This window comes from Melampsora larici-populina (assembly GCF_000204055.1).
Source record: "Melampsora larici-populina 98AG31 unplaced genomic scaffold MELLAscaffold_6, whole genome shotgun sequence".
Classification (NCBI taxonomy): domain Eukaryota; kingdom Fungi; phylum Basidiomycota; class Pucciniomycetes; order Pucciniales; family Melampsoraceae; genus Melampsora; species Melampsora laricis-populina.
The window spans coordinates 1,846,226-1,870,983 of NW_006768770.1; the positions used below are offsets into that span (position 1 = coordinate 1,846,226).

Here is a 24,758-nt window from a genome sequence, read left to right on the forward strand (position 1 = left end):
TTGAAAATGAAATGCTTAGCTAGACCTCTTTTCCAAGTGTTTGTCGTCCAACAAAGAACGGAACCCACATTTGATGATGATAGTAAGTTCCATCCAATTCTACGGGCTTTCTGATATCACTCTTTAAGGGGGAGATTAAAAAGACGGAATATGTTCCGAGGGCCACGGGTGCCGAGGGCAGTTCTTTTCCTTTGTGGTTGAAAATATGAAGTCGGTAATCGTATAGTCTTGAGTGGATCATTGACGTATAAATCAAACTGACTGTCTGAGATCTTTGAGTCCCAGGTTCATTCTGAATCAAAATACTGTTAATAGAAAAAACGTCTTGAACACCTTCATAGTTCTTTTTCACGCTTGTTCATAATCTTTCTCACACTTCTTCTACACTACACTAGAAATTTACACTACATATCAATTTCACACTACATACATACACTTTTTTACATATACAATGGCTGTAAATATTCATGTTCGTGGGAATCTCAAGGGAAACGTATCCATCAACTTGACGACTCCACGTAGATCGGCTCGGCAGTCATCCATTAGATCCAGATCAGCTCGAGGTGCTTCAGTCAAGTCAATTTCTTCTCGGAATTCGTCTATCAGATCACCATCTATCAGATCAAGATCAGCTCGAGGTTCTTCAGTCACGTCAATTTCTTCTCGGAATTCGTCTATCAAATCAGCATCTATCAGATCACCATCTATCAGATCAATTTCGGCTCAAAGTTCTTCCGTCGCGTCAATTTCTTCTCGGAATTTGTCCAGATCACCTTCAGTCATAAGTAGAGCATTTCGCCAACAATCTAGACAACCTCATGCTCAGCCTGTCGTAATTGTTTGTCCAGTTCATCACCGTGTCCCAATCCCCGCCTTCCACACCAATCCAGTATATTGGAATAGAGTGTCAAACTTACCTACCCACCTTGTTCAATTCATGACACCGGATTACAACCTCGCTAGTATTGAGAAGATGGATCTTCGCCACTTGATTCAACACTTCAAACCAGGTCATTGTATAGTCCAACGAGCTTTGAAAAAACAAATACTCGAAGAATTTGAAGAGCACATCGCACAGAGGTATGGGGCGTTCTATGGGATTTGAATGTTCTCCAATCTCAATGCAAGTACCAATTATAGTGAGTTATAGATCTGCTTTCCGGACCATACACCTCATCAAATGCACCTGTTTGCTAACTTCAAATATTTTCTTTTCGCAAGAGTTATGTAGTCATGGGATAATCTTGTTTTTGTGGGTAGTTGCTGTCTAGGCCCTTGTGGGCGGTTAAATGACATGTGCGGTTGTATCTGTTGCTGTTGAGATAAACAGCATTGCGACCTATTCATACTTTTCATTTGACTTAGAATCAATCAATATTTTTCTCTTCTGGTTTTTGTATCTTCATCTTATCTGTGAATAGTCTTGCTGTTGGAATTTTCTTATCTTTATTTCTTCATGACCCTCGCTTCCTTTTTGCTCGCTTATGTTATCTTCATCTTATCTGTAAATAGTCTTGCGGTTGGAATGCTATGTTCTTATTTTTTATTTCATCATGTACCTCGCTTCATTTGTGCTATGTTCTGGAAGTCATCTGTTTTACTAAGAGTTCAAATTCTTTTCATGAGCTTTTACAAACATTAGACTCGTTTTTTTGAATTGGGAAACTCTTCCTTCCAGGCAAGATTCTAAGACTGTTGAACTCTTCGAGGAACTGTGCCATTGTTCTTCACTGGGAAACACATCCAGAACTGGATGTGTTTTATCTCCCATGCGGTGCCATCCTTGACTGTCTGTCGGGCTGATGTCAAAAGGCTGTTGGCTGAGTGTAGACAACGTTTGAAATGGAACACAATCGCTTAAATTAATATTCACAGAAGAAATAAGAAAAAAGGGAATCAACACAAGATAAGCTCAAAATATATACAATGAAGCAGTGTAGGCAAGTTGGAAAACAAACTATGGACAATAACATAAATATTCACAAGGTAAGAGGGCACAAAATAGAGGTTGAAGATATAAATGAAAAAGAATTGAAAAAGAATCAAGACACAACAGCCCAGAAAATAACTAAGAATCGCACTTGTAGCTGGCATTGGTGAATGTTCAATACTTTACATACTCGAACGCCTTCGACCAGTCCTGATAAGATCACAAGTTTGAAAATGGAGTGTTCCTTTGGCGACACCCTCCATCTTTTCAAAAATCCCACTCATAAAACCACTGATCTGGTCTTTGCAGTTGCATGAAACATGAATAGTTGTTTTCGCAACTTTGTAGTGGTGCAAAAAATTCATATCAGCCTCCAACTGGGCATTGAACTTGGAAATGATAATGATGAGCAGGAGGGTAACTTACCGATTGGTTGCTCAATGAAGACCGGAGTAGAAGTGGTGCCCAGAGTGATTGAGCCATTGGAAGTGTGGTTTTTTTGATGATCATAAACTAGTGTCATTGGGACTACACACATCCGTCACATCAGTGTAGTGTTCAGGTCATATAGAATGAGGTGAAGAAGCAAGAAAAATGAGAGGAAGTATACACACCATTGGGTTGTCCACTAGGTTGTTTAACAAAAACCGGAGTGCGCGGGGTTTCAAGAATCATCAAGTCATCAGATGAATTGGTGTTTTGATAGTTATCAACCGGGGTCACTGGCACTACATACATTCAACTCGCATCAGTATATGGGTATTCAGATTGTATAGAACGAGAAAGCCTTAATAATGAGAAAAATCATGACTCACTGTCCGGTTGTTCATCAACAACGGGGGTACAAGGAGTTCGAATTGCTGGGCCATCAAACGGATCGATTTTTTGACGTTTAGGAACTGGTGTGACCGGCACTACAAACAATCAACATCAATCAGCATGTACATATCTTAAATACAAGTATAGAATGAGAAGGAGGGTAACTTACCAATTGGTTGCTCAATGAAGACCGGAGTAGAAGTGGTGCCGAGAGTGATTGAGCCATCGGAAGTGTGGTTTTTTTGATGATCATAAACTAGTGTCATCGGGACTACACACATCCGTCACATCAGTGTAGTGTTCAGATCATATAGAATGAGGTGAAGAAGAAAGAAATATGAGAGGAAGTATACACACCATTGGGTTGTCCACTAGGTTGTTTAACAAAAACCGGAGTGCGCGGGGTTTCGAGAATCATCAAGTCATCAGATGAATTGATGTTTTGATAGTTATCAACCGGGGTCACTGGCACTACATACATTCAACTCGCATCAGTATATGGGTATTCAGATTGTATAGAACGAGAAAGCCTTAATAATGAGAAAAATCATGACTCACCGTCCGGTTGTTCATCAACAACGGGGGTACAAGGAGTTCCAAGAATTGCTGGGCCATCAAACGGATCGATTTTTTGACGTTTAGGAACTGGTGTGACCGGCACTACAAACAATCAACTTCAATCAACATGTAGATATGTTAAACACAAATATAGAATGAGGGATGGAAGATGTGAAAGTGGAACAGACCTTCAGAACTTTCGTCAAAGACTTTAGCTTGCTGGCGTTTGAGAGAGAGACTTTCAGGCTTGATTGCATGGGCTTTAGTATTAGCCGCCATGGGATCAGAATCGATCGCAGCCGCAGGTGTGAAAAAGCGATTGATATCGTCGTGCAGGGAAGTATTATCAGAGGTGATAGCTGCAGCAGGTGTGGAAAAGCGATTGGAATCATCTTGCAGGTGAGTATTATCAGAAGTATTATCAGAGGTGATCGCTGCAGCAGGCGTGGCAACGCGATGCATATCATCTTGCAGTTGAGTATGGTTGTGATTGATTGTGATGGCGATTTCAGTTGGTAGAGCCTCATCACCCCAAAGTTGATACGTGTTGGTGTTGCATGCATCGGGAGAACTGTGTTGAAGTTGACAAGGGTATGTACATTATTTGGTGATATGTAACTCGAGTTTCTGGGCTCATGACTTGATTGGTCCAAGCCAATGGAAACCGATAACTGAAGGTTGATTTTTTGGCGTTTAAGAGCATGATCCTCTGCCGTTTTCATCCCTGACAATACACGCAAGACAAAAACTTGGTCAGCATGCACAAAAATATAGACATGACATTGTCGTAGTGAAAGAACTAATGCACTGGTCATTGACTTACCATTGACCTGTTCATCTAAGACTTCCGGTCGCCGGCGCTTCAAGGATATGTTTCCAGGCTGCACTACCCCGGCTAAACCTGCGATAGGCTCGGGTATGACTGTATCAGCTACAATCAAAGGTGAATTGAGAGTAGCTGCAACAGGGTCTGGTGTAGCTGTATCTGTGTTGTCGATTGTCGTCGTGATATCATTGGACATGGCTTCAGCCAAATCGGAGATGGCATCCACAGTTAGATGGGTGTCTAGATCGAGTCGGGCCGGGGCTTCGTCCACAGGAGTTAATCCAGTATAGCTTTCGCCCCAGCTATGGAGGTTTGGGAATTGAACATCGTATTCGTAGCCTGACTCTAAGTCGGTATATCGCGATCCACTCCCGTGACTTCGGCAAGCCTGTGAGACTTTAGTTGGAAAGAAAGTATAGAATGTCAGATCTAAATGCAAGTTAGTTATCGCAGCTCAAAGAAGCAATCGACTTACATGAATATTGTTTTGCATTTCGTATACGTTTCTTGAGAGAAGCAAAGATGCTTTTGAAAGCCTTCATTTAGAAGTTTATATAAGTGAGGCGATACACTCAGAACTAGAGAAAAGGGTGTTTGAGAGACGAAACAATGGAAAATCAGAAACTAGACAATGATTTTCTGAGATTAATGTGAACGATGAAGACAAGGGAGGGTGAAGAAGATGAGAAGGAGATAACAGAAATAATATAAGACAGAGTACGAAAGCAATAAAAAGTGATACACTCAAGGATAGAGAAAAAGGTGTGAGAGAATCGCAAACTATCAACCAGAATATAATATGAGATGGATGTTGAAGCAGGAAGGCCAGACAGGGTGAAGCAGATACAAAGTAAAATACGGAAAAGAAATAACACAGAATATGGAAAAGATATCTTGAATCAATCAACACGATGCAGGTTGATCAATTCAAGAAGCTTCACCCTCAAAGGGCTTCATACTCACCTGCCTAGCTCCTCCTTTGAAGAAGACTCCTTCCGCTTTGAATGATTGTGCGTGTTTATACATCGAATAGATCTGCCTTTGATATTGGACCATCTGAGAAACAAATGCAAATAACGGTCAGCGTACAAATTAGCTTTCAAGTAGTTAACAAATATTTGGAAAATTAGGAAGACTGAGGAATGTGTACGATACTTTGGTAGAAGGTGCAGTAACAGTCCGTGAGCTAAAACTCGCCGATTGTTTTTGCTTCGCTTGAATGCAATGATTGTGAAGAGTAGAGTGTGGCACCCTGTTTTCATGTACCAAACAGTCACTGAAAATCACGATCACAGATGGAAGAAAGGTTTTTGGGAGAAGATAAAGAGACGGAAGTATAAATGAAAAAGAGGACGTTTATGTAAGATTGCCGGCGCACGGAGGTGTGGTTAATGAGGTTGTAAGATATGCGTGAATGCCCTTCTTCCGTTCGCGTCTCTGACCACCCACATCTACTTTCCTTCTAGATCTTAAGATGTCTTGAATAACGTCCGGTTATTCCAATTCAAAATCAAAGTGATATGCCGCGGAATCTTCAAATCTTCCAATGATATCAGAAGAGGAAAATAAGAAAAAGGTTAATCAGTAGAATGAAGGATAGCTATTAAATAATTGCAGATGAAAAGACTTAACTCGTTCAAAACATTGATGTGCACAATTCTCATGCCATTTGAAACAAATCGCTTGTACAGATGGATCTAACGCTTGATCCTCAATTGGAGGTGGTCTCAACTGTAAATCGATTGAGCTAATCTTACAATTGATTTGAAATGAGTGATTTTCATGTATAATTCATTATCGCTTGGTGTATAAGAATCTATGGATTTGTTGACAAATTGATGAGTTACATATATATATTCCATCATGAAGAATTATGATGGAAATTGAAATTTACTGACCTTCATTGATTTCGTTGGAATCAATTTTTTTTGATTTGATTTGAGGTTTTAATTTAAAAACACATCATGTTCTTGTTTTGATTGTGAATCGGTGGAAAATATTTCATCTGAGAAGAAAGTGAAGTTGAATGAAGTTCAGTGGGGGAGTGGTTGAATCAGATCAATCGAGATCAAGTTGGTGGATGATTTGGTCAAAACCATGAACTGGTCTGGATGGGCTATTGGATCAGTTCCCATCCAGTTGACCCGGTCTCGAGTAGATAGTCAATCCGGGGCCAAATAATTGCAGTTCAGACTTTTCCCACAGTTCGGGAATTGAGTTCAGCATTGTAATAGATTCGCTGTTACTGACAAGAACTGACACTATTGGGGGTTTTTTATGTTGTACAACTTTTGAGAAGAATGAAAACAGAAAAGTTCTTTTTTCGTTTTGCAAACCACCTTTCACAAAGAAAAAGAGGAAAGTGAAGTAAAAAAGTGATTCATGACATGCACCGTCATATACTCTTATTGTCATCTGAACATAACTAGCATACATCTTTGTCCTTCTTATTCATCAGTTTGTGGAGTCTCTGCAGCAATTAGATCCTAAATCAAAATAAATTGGGACGTAAGTTAGCAACATTACCCTTATTTTTCCAGAAATATCAAATATAAGCTTACTGAGTTCCTTAAACTGACGACAGAGAGGGTTTTCTGCGATATCCCGAACATGTTTTCTTGATTGAAAACAGCCGCAACATGACCTATCATATCTCTGACGTCCACTACAACTTGTGGGGCAGGTATATCATATAGTATGGTCGCTTGAAGACCAGAATATTGAGAATACAAATTTTTCTGTGAGTCGGAGTCACTCAGTTTGGTGAATGGCTCAATATGGAGAAAGTTAGTTGGTATGAGAGATGTTCGAAATATCGCCACAATTCTTCCGTAGCTTCTCTTTTTCCTTAACGTGAACTCAATCAAAGTATTTCCTTCATTGGGTTTGCGAGGTTTAGCGGAGTTGAAATATTTTCCACTAATATTTAGTCTCTGGATGGTCTGGACTTCATCTGGCAGTAATTTACTTTGGCAGTTTGGGGTGCCTGTGTTGCTGAACTTGTTCGAAAACGCTCCATAACGTCCGTCTATGTCATTGTTGAGATAATTCAACCAGGTGTGGTAGGTTGTCAGCTGATCTATTCCTGTAAGTTTCGACCATGCGGGAATTGGGAGTCCAGTGAGCGTGGCGACAGCGGTATCTCGAATTCTCTCATCTGCCCGACTCAGTAAAGCTGATGTGTTGTTCAAAACCGATTGGAAGAGTCCTCTGCGGATAAATGAATTGCTGAGTGTCTTTTCAAGATCCTCTGCAAAGATAAGTAGATTATCAATACCCCAATATACTGTAAAGTTCCATTACAAGCAAATCCTCCTTACCTAGGTGGCGATTTGTTGGGGTGTTGATTAATGCACCATTCATTCTCTCGCCTGCAAAGCCCGCTGTATATGATGGTGGTCCATAAAGTTTCGCTATTTCTGGAATGTGCTGTGCCACATGTAGGTTTGATTTTACGGTAACACCTTTCCAGTATGTATCAAGGTGGTGCCGATAATCTTGCAAAAGAAATTGTAACCTGTCACATTTCTTTTGATCAAAAGTGCGAGAGAATGTGCAATTAACAACCCCGGCAAGTTTGATGAGACTTTGACATATAACTTTTTCTGAATCATTTTCGGACTGGTACAGCTCCGGAATCATGACAAGTACCATATAGACAGTATACAATACAAGCCATTCAGTTGCTTTCACGTGTCCACAACTTCCCATTCCTATTTTCTTTGGAAGTCGAGTCATCCATGTCGGAGTAACTATATCTGGCACAGCCTGATGTAGTTTTTCCAATAATAAGACCGTGATCTTAGGATCTTTAGGGAGTTCTGTAGATTGAGGGGCATTTGGGAACCCTCGAACAGTTGAATTTGAATCACTTCGAGCCGGAGAATTCGAAGTACTCCGAGCATCTGAGGTTTCATTTGGTTGAGCAATCAAACCTGGGCTTGAATCGTCTTGAATGATCGAACGTCGTGAGGTTATGTCGTGCTGAGCAATGGATGTACGTGGGTGAGTGATTTTTCTTTTTTTTTAGTTGTTATTCTCGGGATGATCTTTTGGGCTGTGTAGGATGTCACAGATGATCCTGATGATGATTCTATTCGTTTCAATCGTCTGATTGGCCGGGCTTTTGAATCTTGAGACAGCTGTCTTTTTTTTCCTTTGCCAGGTATGATACTGACAGTTCCTGAAGGATCCACAGTATCAATATGCCGAAGTCGTTTATTTGACGCCTCCACAGGGCTTCTAGCACGTTTGCTACTGTAGGTTAGATTTGAGATCTCGGATACACTCCCATTGGTGTCTTCGGCACTTTCATCTATGTCTTCAGTACCTTCATCTACGCCTGAATGACTCTGATTGTTGTCTTGACTCTGATTTTCGAGGTCTGTGTGCTGGCTACCTTCATCATTGTTGAAATTACTTTCTTCATTCATACCATCATCGTAATTCTCCTCAAGCTGAGCTGGCACACCGCGTCTGCCACCAATTTTGTTTTTAATTCTCTGTACATCCTAAGGGAAGGTAGGTATTGGATGTTCATCAGAAGGTAAGTTACAATTCCCAGTTCAGTTCCTTGATGAATCAAAGAACTTACTTCAGCCCTATGCATTCCCTTGCGAGCATTAACCTCATAGATATATTTCAACTTCTTCCCAGCAGCAAAAATTCCAATACATGATTTCAAATGATCAAGAAGAATACCCAACAGCATGCAATGCATGATATCCACAGTAACAAACTCGTGTGGTCTCCAGTACGGTAGCTTTGAGAATATGCTATAACGTACTCCGAAATCATCGAAAATCTTTTCTTGTTCTTCCAACGTCTCTGCGTCTTTCCAAGCCTCAGCATGGATTTGATGATCGGATCTTTCTGGCCATTTGGTGATGTCAATGTCGCCCATGTCGTTTTTCTTTAAAGCGCAGTGAGGACAGAAAAGTGTTGCCGTATGAGACGCGAAACCGGCAATTTTTCGCATCCCAGGTGCATCGGCAATAAGTGGCCAAATGACCGCGCGTATGACTCGTCCACTTTGATGCCTTGATGTTGTGGTGAAGAAGACTCCCTCCCAAAGCTGCATGAACTCGTCCACTAGCGGCTTCAGCGGATCATTTATCTGATCGGTTTTTGGCTCCTGAGGACCAGGAATTATGCCGTATAGAAAGATATTTTCTTCTTTATACCGCATCTCCGGGGGGAGGTTGTAACAGATAAGTATCACGTTTCCGCTGGAGATGTGCCTTTGTGATCCACGTCCGTGTGGATTGAACCAATCACAAAAAAATCTGAAGACCAAGTTGCCGCTTTTTGAAGTATATGGTACCGAGGAGTTACTGGAAGAAATTTCAAATGTTTTCCACATCTTTCCGTCCCAGATGTCATATGCCTTTGTTGGATCTCGTCGAGTTGATTGGGCTGCTCTGGTGATTGAGGCATCTAAATGATCTTCAAACCCTGGAAGGAACATCAGCTTAGCCAGCCACGATTGCAGTGACTGGTAGTGGAAGACTCGATGTGGCTTTAGTGTTTTATTGTTGTAGAGAGAGGCGTCGCAGCTTTGCCGGCAAGTCTCTTCATCCTTCTTCTTCCTTTTGATGGATTGAAAGAAACGCATACTATCACATTTCAGCTTGTATGTTGCTGGGTTCGTTGGTTGAATTCCATGTAACGCAAAGCACTCCGGACAGCATATTTCTGAAGTCAAACTTGAATCGAGATTGAAGATATTGTATAGCTTTGGAAGGGTGGTTGGTATTTCATTCCAAAATGGGTAACCGTGATAATTCGATTCGAGACATGTTTGTTCAATACTGAGCTTCGCGATCTTGAGAGCAGTTCGGCTGGACCGGTGACTAGCACGATCTTTGATACTCGATTTGGCGATTTGCAGCATATTGATTAAGGCAGATGGCTTTTGATGATATACCTCAGGTAGTCGATATTGTTCTGTAGAAAGAACAGATGACGGCCTAGCTGAAAGTGAACGCCTCCGAGATGGCTGGCTTGGTCCTTCTGAACATGACGAGCCTCTCTGTATAAGTAAGTTGCTGGTGCTCGAAGATCTGCGACGTGTCTATTATTTGATTTTGCAAAAACAAAAGACGTAAGATGAGTGAGAATCCTAAGACAAAAATTAGTGCGGAACACACACATTTGTAGGGACGGGAATTTCCTGGAGGGTTGATGATGCACCCTGTCGTGATTCATGCCGAAGACGGCGTAGCTCAGCCTCGTGATTCTTGCCATTATGTGACGTGCGCATTTTGCCAATTGTTGTGACTCCATTCAGCGCAAAGCTTTCAGCTCCACAACCAAGCTCCACACATGTGCAGATATGAGGTGGCATGGGGGAGATGAACGATGGATGAGTTGAAGATATGACGTTGAAATTTCTCCTAGCAAAAGATAGGAGAGACCGGAATTGGGAATTTATGAGAAGATGAGAATATACAGATTGGTAGGGTCAGGGTGCACACACAGATTCTTTGGAAAAAATCTTTCTTTAATCTCACGATATAATGTTACTGAGCTTGTTTTGAAGCCCATGAGGCTGGCTATGCCTAAATTCAGTAGAGCGGGAGCGAGGAAAAGACTTCTCCCTCATCGCCTTTCATCCACATTTACTTTGCATCCAACGTTGTGATTAATACAATCACGTCTGATTTCAGCAATACCAACCTTTGGATTTGAATTCATTAATAAAATTTTGTTTTGAAAAGAAACATTCTCCGTTACATTCCTTTTTGTGAAAAGAAAAAGGATCTACCGAAAAGTCCGAGTTCATTCCGATGCAACATAATATCTCGTCGCGGTATGGTTCAATAAAACCTCAGCCAAAGCGGTCGATTAAAGACACACCTCAACCATTTTGGGATATCGATGATGTGTTCTTAGAACGCAGAGTCTTCAAGTTCTCCAGACGCCATTCATGAGATATCTTTGGGACAGACTGAATGATGTCTATCGTTTCATGGTACTCGTAAGAGATATCAGCCATGGGCTCTTCAGTTTATTGAAACTGGAAGTATACTATTTCTTCTCAGATATCATGTAAGTCCTTCAGTTGATTTGACTGGAATGAATCGTGCCTTATCATTGAACTCCAGCATTTTGTTTTGAGTTGAGGGTTTTTTAGCAAAACCCAAAGACTGTTAGGGGACGACGCCGGACCGGGTACGCAGATTTATCAGTGTTGCCAACTGCTAACAAGCATAAGCAATACCACATCAAACATGTATACATCAGTTGTAATATAGTGGATCAAATAGCCATCACATTCTCAATACCCATTTTTAAATGTAAAAGAAAAACACGACAGAGACAAATGATCTATTCACAAGAAAGCACTCGAGAACTGAATAAAAACCTGTATATTGTGAATATTTAAATAGTATTTTATAACCAGAGATACAATGCAGACGGGTGATATATTTACAAGAAACAAAAGCTAATGAAAAAAAGAACAGCAACGCGAATCTGAAGATGATATATTCATAAGAAAAAGGTTGAGTAGATAGTGAAGAGCATTCCCCAGAAAGTCGATCTTGAGCATGTCATTGTTTCTTGAGCAAATTCTTCAACTCCAAGATATAATGATCCAGTATATGAGCAGGAATACTTCTTCTTTTGTCCCAGAGATACTTATTCGTCATAGTAAGTTGAGATATATAATTTTCACTGTAGCAAGATTCCGGTAATCCAGCACAAGCCTTAGCACTCTCATTGATTCTTCCTGAAGCCTTTCTGTTTGAATCCAACCGGCGTGCCACCATTCTTCCTGATCCTCTGTCTCTCGCTCGCTGTCGAGATACCTCATCAATCATGTGTAAAAATTTGGTATATTTGGAGCTACGCCAGCCTAAATCGATTGAAACAAAGCCGCCGCTCCCATCGTCTTCAGTGTCTGAGCAACAAGCCGCTTTTGGAAGTAGGGCTAAGGCTGGTATGCCCAGAGCGGCTTCGATTGAATTTTTGCAATGGTTGAAGAGCTGTGAATGAGAAACAAAGATACAGTCGAAGCAATCAGTACACCAACCCATCAGTCACAAGTGATATGTCTTTGAACTAACACTGCTGCGACGTGCTGATTTCTTTTGAATTGAGGAGATATGAGGGTTTTTCCGAGCCCTCGTTATTTCATCTGTGTGCCCGCGGAGCCACCTTTCCAACGTACCCAAGCACATAACATTCCCATGATGTCGCGGGTTAATCGGGTATAAGGAGAACACGCCTCGGTTGAGTCCCCAGTTGTAATGTTTCGCAACGCAAGCTAAAATGATAGAGTTCCAAGGGGACTCTGGTGGTTCCTTCCAGTCAAGTGTTGCACGTAGAATTCCGTAGTTGGCCAGTTCGTGAAAGAACAACTGCCTGTATTGTGACCACGAGGCCTTTTGTCGTGGTAGCAGTTTGATGTCGCTGACAGTGATGGGTTCGGTGTCTAGATGGGTTTGGAATATGGAGGTATCCTCGATGATTTCAGATGAAGTAAGTCGAGGAAGTTTTGAAATCTCAACCAGAGTCGGACCAGAGGGATAGGGAGTCAGACCGGTTCGTCCGAGCAAGTATTTCACAAAATCAGTCACAGATCTGCAGTACGGGGTGTTGTGATCAGGGATCCATTTGGAAACCTGTCTATTTTGTTTCTTGATGGATCCTTTCGATTGCTTGTCTATCGCAGTGTGGTCAAGATTTATGGTATAAGTAGGTGAAAGTCACCATTCGCGCGCAAGGAATGATCACCGAAAACTTACTAGGGTTATCCATTGCAGTGCTTGCTTCGAGTAATCTTTGAGGCTTGGTATCACACGGAGAAGACCGTGTTCTGTGCAGGCGGTAGTTGCTCTCCTGAATGGGGGTAGGAAGTTCGAGCTGATCAAAGGCTGTGTGCTGCTCTGTGACCTGTCTGACTCTGGACTCACTCTGTATTGTATATTTGTATGTACATACATAAAACTCTATACAGGCTCTTACACACTTAATGTTTTTGTATTTGATTTCGCATATGCCTTGTGGGATCTCAATTTCACGAATTGAAACCCCAATCGCGCGTCCATTACATTTACAACCAGGAAATTGGAGGGGAAACAAGGAAATATTGGGACATAGGAAGTACTTAGATAGCTGTGTTCAGGTACCTCAGGATGTGTAGGCAGATGAACATTTGGTAGTAAGTACTGAGTGAGGGCTGCACTGATTACTTTTGCTGTGCATTGCAAAGCTGCGCAAGGCGCAGCGTAACATCAAACTACCACCAATCTTGTTACAATCTTGGAGAATGCTTTACTAACGTGTCGTGAGTGTGAAATTCAGACCCTGTGTGATGGGTGCTCAACTTTCTTTCATCAATCTTCCATGGTTATCTTGCCTTCATGCTCTCACACACCACTAACAAGTGATTCTTATCAGACATCTGCTGTTCCTTATTTTATCAGGATCTTCCCATCCTGCATTGTCTTCTGTTTTTATCTTATCACCATGAGGAAAATTTTAACTAGTAAAATTAATTTCCTTTTCATGTGACCCCAAAGCTTGGATTGATTCCACTTAGATGTTCTTCTGCTCAGTTCCTCAAGGAGCCTTTCTTTATCAACAGATCTCGCAAAGCACTAGAATTCCTCATTTTGACCCACTTTCTTGCTGAAGTCAATCCGACAGCTCCCACCAAGCCTTGCCAGACCAACAAGTCCAAGGATTCCTCACACTTTATAGAGCTGGAGTATGATAAGGGCCCTCACAGATCTACTGCAGTGCTCAGCTGACTCAATGATTTTTCTAGCACAAACAATACTCAAGACTGGCTCCCTTTTCCCTTGGTTTACATTGCACCTGCTCCAGCCAGATATGACCTCAACCCCAATTCAGATTGCTCAGTCTGCTATACTTCTTGTCCACCACCCTGGTTCCCCAATGCCATTGTCTGTCTGACCCTCCTTTGCAAAGAGGGTATTGAAAATGATATCATCTTTGCTATGAAGGCATCCTCTTCTTGGGTCTGGAAAGGCCTGCAACAAAACAAATGTCCCCAGAAGTCTTGCAATGCAGGCAATGCAATAACATCTTTTCAGGCTCAAGCATGGTGGCCCTGTTTGATGTCACTAGTTTACTACAACATTTCTTTGCTGTTCCTTTGGTGATCCACCCAAGCACATCCAAAATACTCTTACCAACACCAAAAGATGTTATTCCAGCTCTCACAAGGTTTGATGGCCCGCCTGATTCAGTATCAGGAAGACACTGGAGGGTGAATTGGAGATTGAGTGGTTCTGGAAGTACCAGAACCATAACCCATATGGTTGGTAGTTGCAAGAAGTGTCAAACATTGCCCTAGGTATTGAGAAGTGCGTAATTGTTTGCAGTGAACATATTTGTGATCACTCACTTGGAAGACGTCCAACCTCAACCAACACCATCATGCCTCAAACACACCAAAATGAAGCCCAAGAGGGTAACTCTCATCAACACAAGTCCTCTGAACATCCCCAAAAGCAAGTTAAATTTGACCCACCCAAGCCATAGATGAACCTACTTAGCAATACATACTTGGCCCCTGATTTTCAATCAACTTCATTGTAACTCTCTGATTCTGACAGTAATTTAAACTCATCATCTATCTTGATGGGTGGATAATTCTGATTCAACTTTAAAATCTGTTCCTAATTCCAATTTCAGTGTCTCTGATTTGGATTACCTGGACTGGAATTCTCATTCATTCTTGCAAGAGGATCAAAAATTCATGTCATTGACCATCAAGACTCAATTCCAGATCAATTCCATTCAACAAAAACATGAGGAGCTTGCTGATGTCATTGCAGATGTTCCAGGTCATTTTAAATCACACCCAAAAACAAACGCAATGGCTATCAAAGAATCTGAAAGGCTTGGACTCATACGCAAGTCCAACAATATTCAACTCAAGCTCAGGCTCCCCAACCCAGATTCTTTCACTATGCAAGATTCTTCTGACACTGTTGCTTCCTATTGGTGTCATTAAGAGAATCCACCAGAATATGTAATTGGAAATTGTCACACTAGAAGGATTTGATCTGATGCAGCTCAAATCATCCGTGAACAACATCTCCCAACCAATCATCATGGAGTGATGGCTTGTCATCCCTCACAGCCACAAAATACTGGTCACTGGCAGGCCAGTGCGCCCCATGCACCTGTGCCTCCTAGACCTTTGGGAGAATATCCCAAGAAAAATAGTACATTTGTAATGGACACAGTCAAATGTCCCTGCTTATTTCCTTAGACGTGTTTGACAAGTCTTCATGCAGACATGTTGTGAGCTACTAGCTTCTTTTAGGCTAGCAAATCACTAAGGAAAAAGGTATAAACTTGGAGGGATTATGATCTACAAGGTTTCAGGGCGGAGAAATAAGGGTCAAGCTCTATACTTGTAACAAACAAGTATAGACTGCAGTTAGAGGACCTTTAAAGAAAGGCTTTTCAGGGATTTGGGTGAGGTTTTTACTATTATCAATAGTAGAAACCGTGCACTGAATCTTCAGTGACTTACACTTAATCAATTATCTTTCCGCTAGAAATAAATTGATTAAGAACACTAATTCCTTTTATAGTGTTTTAGTACTTTACACTCTGACTAATAGAGGTACTATGCAGGTTTAAAGTTTCTTGATCTGATTAAATCCCAAATCAGATCAAGCAGCACTTAAGGACTACCTCCTCTATAGTTTGATTCCACGAATGGTAATCAACAACCATTACAAAACTGTGACTAAGACCAGTCACAGTAAATTGGGGAAATAAGAACCACAAGACAAAATAACAATCACAAATAAGATAGTAAAGTTTCACTTTACTGAAAGCTTATAATCTAGTTGGTGATGAGGTTTTATTGTATAATAAAAGTGTTAAAGATGTAATGTGATGATGATTCTGAATTTCGCATATTCAAGGTTTTTATAGTCTGAAGTTTGAAAATCCTACGTGCACAATTTGTGGTTCCAAGGTTAGGTTTATACTACATATTAGTATTGACCTATCTACTTGGTTACATACATGTTACATGTGTGTAATGTATGTAATCTGTTAGGAAATGTAAAGTCGTGTACTCACACAGTCTTTTACATGAGTTTTACATGAGTTACATATGTTAATTCATATGTAATTTGACTCTTGAAACTGAGTCTGAGTTGTAATTATTGTTTTTTAATGTTTTCTTATTGTTATTTGTCAGCCTATGGTACTATGGTTTAGTACTCAGGGCTGACACATGTCTACATAGCCCAGCATCCTAAGTAATGTAGACATGTCTGAACCTTCATCCTGCAGTGAACTTTTCTACCCCCGTGTACACACTTCACACCATACAAGTCCTTTCACTTACCTACTCAGCCAACTTTGCCCGTATGTATCAAGCAGGATCACTCTCACCGGCCACCACTGAATTCCAAATCACCCCTTTGTCCTCATCAACCACTCCACCAGCATATTCATCAATATCTGACTCAACCAATTTCATGATACACAAACGTATTGGTAAATCAATCAATTCATGATACAACTGCTACATACAATACAACTCTCACAGCTTCCAAAAATACTTCAAACAAATGATTCATGATGTCACTCCTTCCTACAAAGTATTGTAAGACATCAATTGCAAAAACTTCAATCAAACAACAAAATTTGGCACATTTGGTCTATTTCCTCACATTCAACATAAGCAGGAATTCATTTCCATTTTGGTACTACAACTTCTTTGAATCATCATTGATTGCACCTCAGGTCCTCTATCATCATCATTGCTACTGTCTTCACCAGCCTCAAACTCAACATCCACACAATCCTCGTACATAATCCACTACAAGAACCATATTTTGCTCCACCAATTCCAACTCATCTAATGGTTTGGCTGGAACACTTGGTGATTTCCAGGTATGACACCCATATCTTGGTACTACGCTGTATCAATTTTTGCTACTCTTCACCAAGCGTGTGATCAGCATTTCGTGTTAATTGATAGTAAACGTGTGTCCTTTGCAATAGATTCAGAATTCCCGAGTTCCACAACATCCAACACCGTGCATGCGCTTGTCTTGCATTTTGACTTTTGGCCTTCAACACTACACAGCTTGCATCCCAAGAGTCTCTTGATTTACAATTTTGGGGCTGCACCAAATCTATTGGACTCTGTTGTCCAACACTATCTGGGTTCCATGCCAATGTTCTCTGATGTGTAAGTAAGATGTAGACCAAGGGAATGGATAGGAATGTATCATACACTGACCGCCGTTGCTGACTTCATCCATCCTATCCAATTTTGGTTCAATGTCAAGCATGGTGTGTGACATCGGGCAAACCTCTCTTCCAATCCAATGCAGCTCCTCCGCACAGCTTGGGGATTTTAGGAACACTTGGATGCCCTCTTTTACAGCCGGATTGATTGCACATTGTTCCAAAGTATGTGACAAAGGCCCCACATTCCAGAAGGCATTATCTATCGCCATTGCCTTAGCTTCTTCATAGGTTGGACATTCCAAAAGACTACGTTGATCCAATTTTTTGTAATTACGGACTTGAATTACATTTGTATTCATCTTTGTTTTGGATAAGTTTTGCTTCTGTGTCATATAATCCTTCAGACCTTTCTGGACACAAGTTCCTGAGAAACACATATAAGCTTCAATGTTGTTCAAGTTTGAACAAATACTACATGAAAAACCTGAAATGATGCTTACTCTGCCCGTTCTCATCCCATTGTTCCTGCGCCATCAATATACTCACTTTTGCTTCATACAGTTTTTCTTTTGCAATTCAAAGACGGACCAGAGCACAAGCTTCAGGACCTGTTCCAATTTCAACCAAGATGAGCAATAGTCAAACAAATTGTCAAGCATAAAACAAACTTTTTGCTTGCGTCATGATCCTAAACTCTGGGGTACCTAAATCCTTAACCACATCTGTGATAGACTCAAGAAGTAGAATTGAATCAGGAAGAGCTTCCAACTGAGCCTGCTTGTTGGTTGTAAGATTGGGTCTCCTTTTTTTACGAGCGGCTTTAAACCTGGCACTGTTAAAGCCAAAAACCTTGGCCTTCAATTGGTAAGAATTGACCTTGCAATCCTCAGTGACATACTTTGTATCCTTCTGATCCCAGGAATGCCACTGAGGACTAGCTGAGCAGCCTCTCAGCCAATACTCAGTGACATCATTTGGATCCTATTGAAGGTGATTCTGGGTATACAGTGATGTGTCAGCTGGGTCCCGAGCACTCATCCATGCTCAGGAGATGCTCATCCAAGATGAAGATGAGCATGCCTAGCAAACTCAAGCAATACCTAAGTATTACAGTCTGAGCACGTTGGCACCACCAAAATGGTGAATTGAAAGAATCTGAAGGAAATCAAAACATTTTTGGAGTTATCAGGAAGGTAACCTCTGCTCACATCTATGTGAGCTTCTATTTTTTCCCCTGTGATAGATGTTATATAGGTCACTTCCTGCAAAATATGACGTCAGGGGAACACTGTCCTGCACGCTCAAGCTGTTTTCTTGGTTACATGAGTCATGACAAGTTCCGAAACCAATGGCCGTAGCAACATCTGAAGTTAGAATTATCAAAACAATCTAAGAATAACCTTCATACATGGATGAGAGCTGAATTAATGAGAAACATCACAATAAGAAAACATTATCTCTATTCAAGTGCCAAGTCACAGTTTTGTTAAAGACTAATACAACAATAGAGTTGTTGACCTTTTAGTTGACTGCTTGAATTATTTAAATCATTACTTTCTTGAAAAGAATTCACAGTGAACATACACCAACTTTGCTGATTTTATACCCAGCCTCCAATCTCTCAGTTGATGAATTACTACCTATCAGAGGGAAGATGTTTGGCACGCGAGACCTTTGTATTGAAAGACAGGAATTGATGTACTGCTAAAACGCTGGACGACCCCGGAGGGCCTGAGCGGATTGCAGTGTAAGAAACTGAGACCCTAGGGGTGGCTAACACTACAATACAAAACAAGGTACAATGTAAAGGGAGGGATGGTGGGAAACAAAAAATCTTAAAACACTCAGATATTTTAAACTAAAAATCGAGAGGAACTAAGAATAGTTTTTGTTGATAATAGAATGGATGAACTTTTTAAAATGATAAAAAGAGAACTGAGTAAAGAACAACTTTGCAAATCGCAGGGACAAGAGATGAAGAATAGGCTGTCCTTGAAAACCATTTTACAAAGAGCTCTTTACCACACGTCATAAGATCTTGTGAAGATGAAATCAACTCGCACAGCATCTTTCGGATTTCACAGATCCCACTAAGCCAGAGCACCTATTCCCCTTAGTTCCATTTAATCATTCTCCACTGTTTCTTCTTCCTATGAAATGAAAGGTCTCACGCCTGTATCAGCTTAGTGTTGATCCAGGCGGGAGCAGTGAGGCTAGAGGCCAAACTCGTGACCTGAAAGGTCACAAGAGAGGCCAGTCTTAGGTAATACAGCACCTTAGAGAGAACTGACAAGGGTTTATGAAGATACCTTATCAGATTCTCCAAAAGGGGAAATTACCTAGGAAGAAACAATAGGAGAGCCGGTGGCCCCCAAACTCAGGGCTTGTGGCAGTCCTGAGCCATCCCGGCTCTCCCCTTTTACTGTTGCTAGCCTAACCTCTTCCTTCATAGTTTGTCTCTCGAAGGAGATAAGCAGAATTTGGACAAAAAGTTTTCATCTTCGTATTGTCTAAAACAAGAAAAGGTTACAATGTTACGCGTATGATGGGATTCTATCACCTGTTGAGAGTAAAACATTCTCTGCTGAACGCCAGTCTGTGTTGCTCCATTCTTGCTGATACAATTCATGGCAATCTGACTTCCAGCGACCTAAATTCTTCAGTGCGTCTAAATCTACTCCTTTCTTGGTAAGGAGGGTTGCCCCTCAAATTTAGAACGAATGTCCTGATAGGTTGCTGTTAAACCCCCATGCTCTCAAGAGGGCTCGGTTTACAATCGGCCTTGTGATCGCTCTAGTCTGGTTGTCGTCCCAAGTCATGAAAAGGCGGGGATCTTTAACTCTCTCCATGCGGCGTAGGAGTTTTCCCACTGCCTTGAAAGGGCACAACTTGCCTTTTGTTTCTCGTAATACTAAATATTGAGTCTCTCCATTTCTTGAGGTCTTTGCATCTCGGAGAGTCAATTGTACTGCTCTGTGACCGTCAACCAGTATGAAAAGTACGTCTGATCTTTTGATAGCTGTAATGTCTCTACTATCAAAAACTGAGGATTTATACACTAACTCCCCCATCCTAGCCAAACCCCAATAAGCTGTGAGAACGAGAGCCTTCAAACCAACAGAGTCGATTTCGTGTTCTTCTAGACTGTCTACCAGTTTTAATAGGTCTTTTGGAGATACTGGTTTTCTCCCATAAGTCAAAAGAGTCGATGTTGTTTTGAGTCTCTGAGACGAGCGTAGGATACTCTGTATCCTTGTTGGAAGAAGTATAGGGGCGGCTATCCCGTGGAAATCGTGCCACGTTTGAATTGCTGAAAGGTACTTATGTATCGTCACGACTTTTATAGGTTTATTAGTTGCTTTGGTGTTGTAATTATGACCTGCCCAGACAACAAAACGTTCAATTGTTGAGTGCGAGGCTGGAAACGCCTTAAGATTAAACTTTTTAGTAAACGTTTTAAATTTCTTGACTCCTGAAGCGTACGATTCCAGGGTTGACTGTTTCCAACCACCCATCACCATGTGTCTTTGGGAACTAGACAGAAGTAAAGTAGTTTCGTCGTTGATCCTTAAGAATGGTAGTAGGTCTTTCATCTTCCAGTCAGGAACGGTTCGACAAGAAATGTGTATTAGGATTTTGTTTTTCCACATTAGAAAAACTGGGTGAATACTCACGGTTAGTGTCTGTAAGCCTTATATGACGTGTGCTCAGACGGGTCGTGTTGAGGTTCAATAGGGTCACTTTTTGAGGGCGTGGTTATTTCCGGATATTGAAAATCTTTCCAAACTTTGCAGGAAATGTTTGTCACAATAATACCCAGCGTTTTTTTACTTATTTGAGAAAAGCTGTTGACTTTGGCGCGCAAGGATGCATTTGGGAATTGTAATTTCAAATTCTCGAAAAAAGATTATTCCAAATTGCCGAAACAAGATTATTACCAAAAGGAGTGACAGAATTGTAAAAAAGGAAAGTAATTGATTCAATTCATACAGGAGATGTCTTGCACAAATTATAAAAAGGACGACATTAGTCAAGTTTTTAGAAAAACCTTAGGTATGATCTCCTTCTTCTGTGTTACGTAGGTAGGAATTCAAATCTTTAGGTAGATCGACCACCACTTGATAATACCACAACAGATTGGGTGTGATTCCCCTAGATAACTCGTCAGCTCTGTTGTCTACGGAAGTGACCCGCTTTTGCTCTAACTGACAGTCTGTCGAGTACAGGAGAGTGCTGATCTCCTTCCACTCATGGTTAACCCAAAAGTTGCGTGAGCGCTCGTTTTGTAATACACCTTCCGTTGTAGTATTATCAGTCAGAACAAGGAATCGCAACCCTTCCACCGGTTGCAGTTTCTTCAGCATCAGTAATCCCAAACGTACGGCCACTGTCTCAAGCCAAGCTATACCTTTTGTTGGTTGGCCTGACTTTTGTGGTGACTCCCATCCGGGCAGCAATTTAAATTGTGACCAGTACTTCCTGATAAGAATACCGATGCCAAAGGAAGTTGAGGCATCTCCTACCCAGCCAACGTTGGTTATTGATCTCCTCTGTAGCAGGTGTCTGTTAGGGAATGCTTGTAAAGCTTTTAGCCAAATATTCATATCACTTCTTACTGTTGATGGCATCTTTCTTGTCGTGTAGAGATTTACCCATTCGGCTAACCACTTGAAGTTGTTGGATAGGTAGCATCGTAGTTGAGGTAAAATGTACGATACATGATTTAATCTTCCATTCATCTTTTCGACCTCTTTGTGAGTATAATCGACTTTGGCAAGGAATTCTTCTAGTTGAGCGGTTTGCTGCAATAGTTTCGAGTCAGGTAATCGTACTGTCTTCTCTTTTATGTTCCAAACAAAACCAATGTACTTTTTCTCATCCGCAAAGTGTGAAAACTTTGTTTCATTTGTTTTTACTCCTAAAGCTGAGCTATAAGCTACCACCTGGTCCATATCAACAGTTGTCGATTCTTCTTTGATTAGGAGGTTGTCGTCCACCCACCTAAAAACATCTAGTAAGCCAAAATGAAGTTTTACTAAATCTTTCCACGCATTGGCCGGACCACCAAAACTGCCGCAACCAGCCACGCCTCCAAAGGAAATACAGATGTTGATGGTGGAGGCCCGCTGAGTCTGTGATCATGAGATAAGGCCATTGACTAGGGAGTGTTCCTATCTGTTGGTACGCTTTCTCCCAGTCGTAAAGGGCTGCTTTTGCTGATGATGAGAGATTCGCAATAAACTCTGCGACTTCCGAGAAATTATCCCAAGTTGTTAGGAAGTCTTCTTTATTTACAAAGGAGTTTACACTTGGTATGAGGGGGTTATTCTTAGGGAAAGATAGGCCGTTGATGGGTCTAAAAGACCCATCTCCGTTGACTACGGCTCCGATGGGACTGGACCTAAAGAATGAGAACCGTGATTGTAGTTCATCTGCCGTGAATGGACCAAACATTTGACCAGCTTTGATCTTGTTTTGAATATTCGACATCACCTTCTCTTGAACTTTGTTTGCCGAACTGTGGTTCGGTGGGCAGAAGAAATCCATCCCATCAATCGTGTGAGATGGGATTCCTTGATCGAAACCGTCAATGAATCCGTCGATCACAAACTGGTATTTTGGAAGTAAATTCTTCTTATATAGTTCTTCTTTCCATAATTCCACATTCATTTTGCTGTAAGGTTTCTTAGGCCACCTTGGATCAGATTGTATTTCTTGTTGATCTTCTAATCTTATCGTCTTTTTAGGGTGTTTAGTGTTGTCTTCCTTGCCAATAGTTACCACTGAGATTTCATTCTCCTTATTTTGAATTTGAGCTGAAATTTTATGGTTTACTACCTGTTTGTTTCTTTGACCGAAAGGTTGGGAGAAATAGTGGCAAATTTGGAAAAACAGAAGCAGATTGTCATAACCACGTTAATCACTCAAATTATTTGGAAAGGAGGATTTTAATTGGTTATCAAGAAACTATTGATATTTCATGCCTATGTTTACAACCTTTTGATCAGTTATACAACATTTCCCACTTCAATATGTTATGATAAGTGGTACTGCACTCCATTCTACAGTTTCTTGCTAACTTTAAAAACTGCTATTACTTCAAGAAACACGGATAGCTATAGATCTCATTAATGAGGGGGAGAGATACAGTCTGACTAGGGACATAGAGATGGAAAATTTGAAACAAGGTGAAAAAATTTGTAAATGAACATAAAACTAGCAACAACTCACTGTTGGCGAGATCTGCCTCTAGTGACTATCCCACCTCTACCTTGACGATTACTTCCTCTACCCCCTGCTCCGTTAGCTCCATGATTAAAATTCTGGTTTCTAACCTCGCTTTCTCTGACATCATTCTGTTTTTGAGGTTGATCAGTTCTTTCATGTGTGAAAGTTGTTCTTGGAGGTCGTGCTGCTCTTCTTTGATGTGAAGGAAGGAGGTTGTTCGAGGTGTTGTTTCGTCTCTTTTTACTGTTTGGTGTGATTCCTCTAAAACGTTTCTTTGTTAATCTTTTTGATCTTAAAGTTTTCCTTTATGAAAAATTCCAAAGAAGCTTACTCATTCCAAGAGCCGGTAATCAGGTTCCTATTTTTGTAACGTCCCCCTTTTGCGTAAGGGTTGGTGTTCCCAACAGACAGTTCTCCAGTTTTTGAAGCTCTTTCCTTTGCTCTTTTTTTGTAGTTTTCTACATATAGGCTTGCGTCTGGCTTTGGGACGCCTTTTGCCCGATGAGTAAAAAGCTGTGATCAAAACATTATGTCGTATCTGAGAGCTACCATCCAGCATTCAGTTGATTCTCTAAAATATTTTAAGAACCAATTTTTTCATGTTAGATTTACTATCTATGATCCATCAGGACATTCTTAATACGTACTTTATATTCTTCACATGTTTTATGTGACTCTTTAACTGTTTTGCCAGTATACCAAATTTGTACGTTTCTTTCAAATATTTCCTCAGGAGAGAAATACCATTGATCCATTCACCGAAGGACATTGTGTATTCGGACGGAGGGTTCAATCCTCTGTTTCTAGAAGATTTCGAAGAAGATGATGGTTGATTCTTATGACGTTCATCTTGATCTTGCTGTATGAAGGAAAGGTTCAAGACGATTAAAGGGACCTTCTCGTTTAACTTTAACATTGCTTCGTTCCAATACGTTTGTAAAGTTGGTAGGAGTGATTTACAAGGAAGTCCGGACTGAAATTTGATTCCGTTTTCTTAGAAGATGAAGACTTGATCTTCTTTGTCTTTACCTTCTTCCCATGTTCATTCATCCCGTCTTTCCCTAGATGAATCAGGGATTTGACATTATAAGTCATTTGGTCTATCACAATGTCTTTATTTGAAAGAGTCTTAACCTTCTTGTCGATGGTAGTTATTTGCTTCTTAATGTTTGCTTATTCTCTTCCTTTCATTGC

General features: G+C 40.8%; 5 protein-coding genes across 5 annotated transcripts in view; 1 reads left to right on the plus strand and 4 right to left on the minus strand.

The window, feature by feature from the left end:
- Positions 1-2,436: 2,436 nt before the first annotated feature.
- On the minus strand, positions 2,437-4,626 carry MELLADRAFT_103640 (uncharacterized protein; the record flags this gene model as incomplete). Its single annotated transcript, XM_007406488.1, has 10 exons — positions 2,437-2,458; positions 2,541-2,658; positions 2,746-2,844; positions 2,919-3,020; positions 3,107-3,220; positions 3,308-3,409; positions 3,496-3,878; positions 3,980-4,031; positions 4,131-4,521; positions 4,609-4,626. The coding sequence occupies 10 exons, from the start codon at positions 4,624-4,626 to the stop codon at positions 2,437-2,439; spliced, it is 1,401 nt and encodes a 466-aa protein (XP_007406550.1).
- A 3,540-nt stretch (positions 4,627-8,166) lies between these two features.
- MELLADRAFT_60694 (uncharacterized protein) lies at positions 8,167-8,742 on the minus strand (the record flags this gene model as incomplete). The annotated part of the gene is made up of 3 exons (XM_007406487.1): positions 8,167-8,190; positions 8,312-8,644; positions 8,728-8,742. 3 exons carry the CDS (start codon positions 8,740-8,742, stop codon positions 8,167-8,169), a joined length of 372 nt encoding a protein of 123 aa, XP_007406549.1.
- Positions 8,743-12,175: 3,433 nt separating this feature from the next.
- MELLADRAFT_60695 (uncharacterized protein) lies at positions 12,176-13,186 on the minus strand (the record flags this gene model as incomplete). Its single annotated transcript, XM_007406486.1, has 4 exons — positions 12,176-12,801; positions 12,884-12,954; position 13,052; positions 13,108-13,186. The coding sequence occupies 4 exons, from the start codon at positions 13,184-13,186 to the stop codon at positions 12,176-12,178; spliced, it is 777 nt and encodes a 258-aa protein (XP_007406548.1).
- A 1,019-nt stretch (positions 13,187-14,205) lies between these two features.
- Positions 14,206-15,123, plus strand: MELLADRAFT_60696 (uncharacterized protein; the record flags this gene model as incomplete). The annotated part of the gene is made up of 2 exons (XM_007406429.1): positions 14,206-14,330; positions 14,802-15,123. The coding sequence occupies 2 exons, from the start codon at positions 14,206-14,208 to the stop codon at positions 15,121-15,123; spliced, it is 447 nt and encodes a 148-aa protein (XP_007406491.1).
- Positions 15,124-23,563: 8,440 nt separating this feature from the next.
- Positions 23,564-24,758, minus strand: part of MELLADRAFT_103642 (uncharacterized protein) — a gene marked incomplete at both ends in the record, with an annotated part of 2,811 nt that continues 1,616 nt past the window's right edge. The window contains 4 exons of the mRNA XM_007406485.1: positions 23,564-23,867; positions 23,896-24,077; positions 24,114-24,135; positions 24,212-24,537. Coding sequence (XP_007406547.1) covers positions 23,564-23,867; positions 23,896-24,077; positions 24,114-24,135; positions 24,212-24,537 — 834 coding nt within the window. The remainder of the gene's footprint in view (positions 23,868-23,895; positions 24,078-24,113; positions 24,136-24,211; positions 24,538-24,758) is intronic.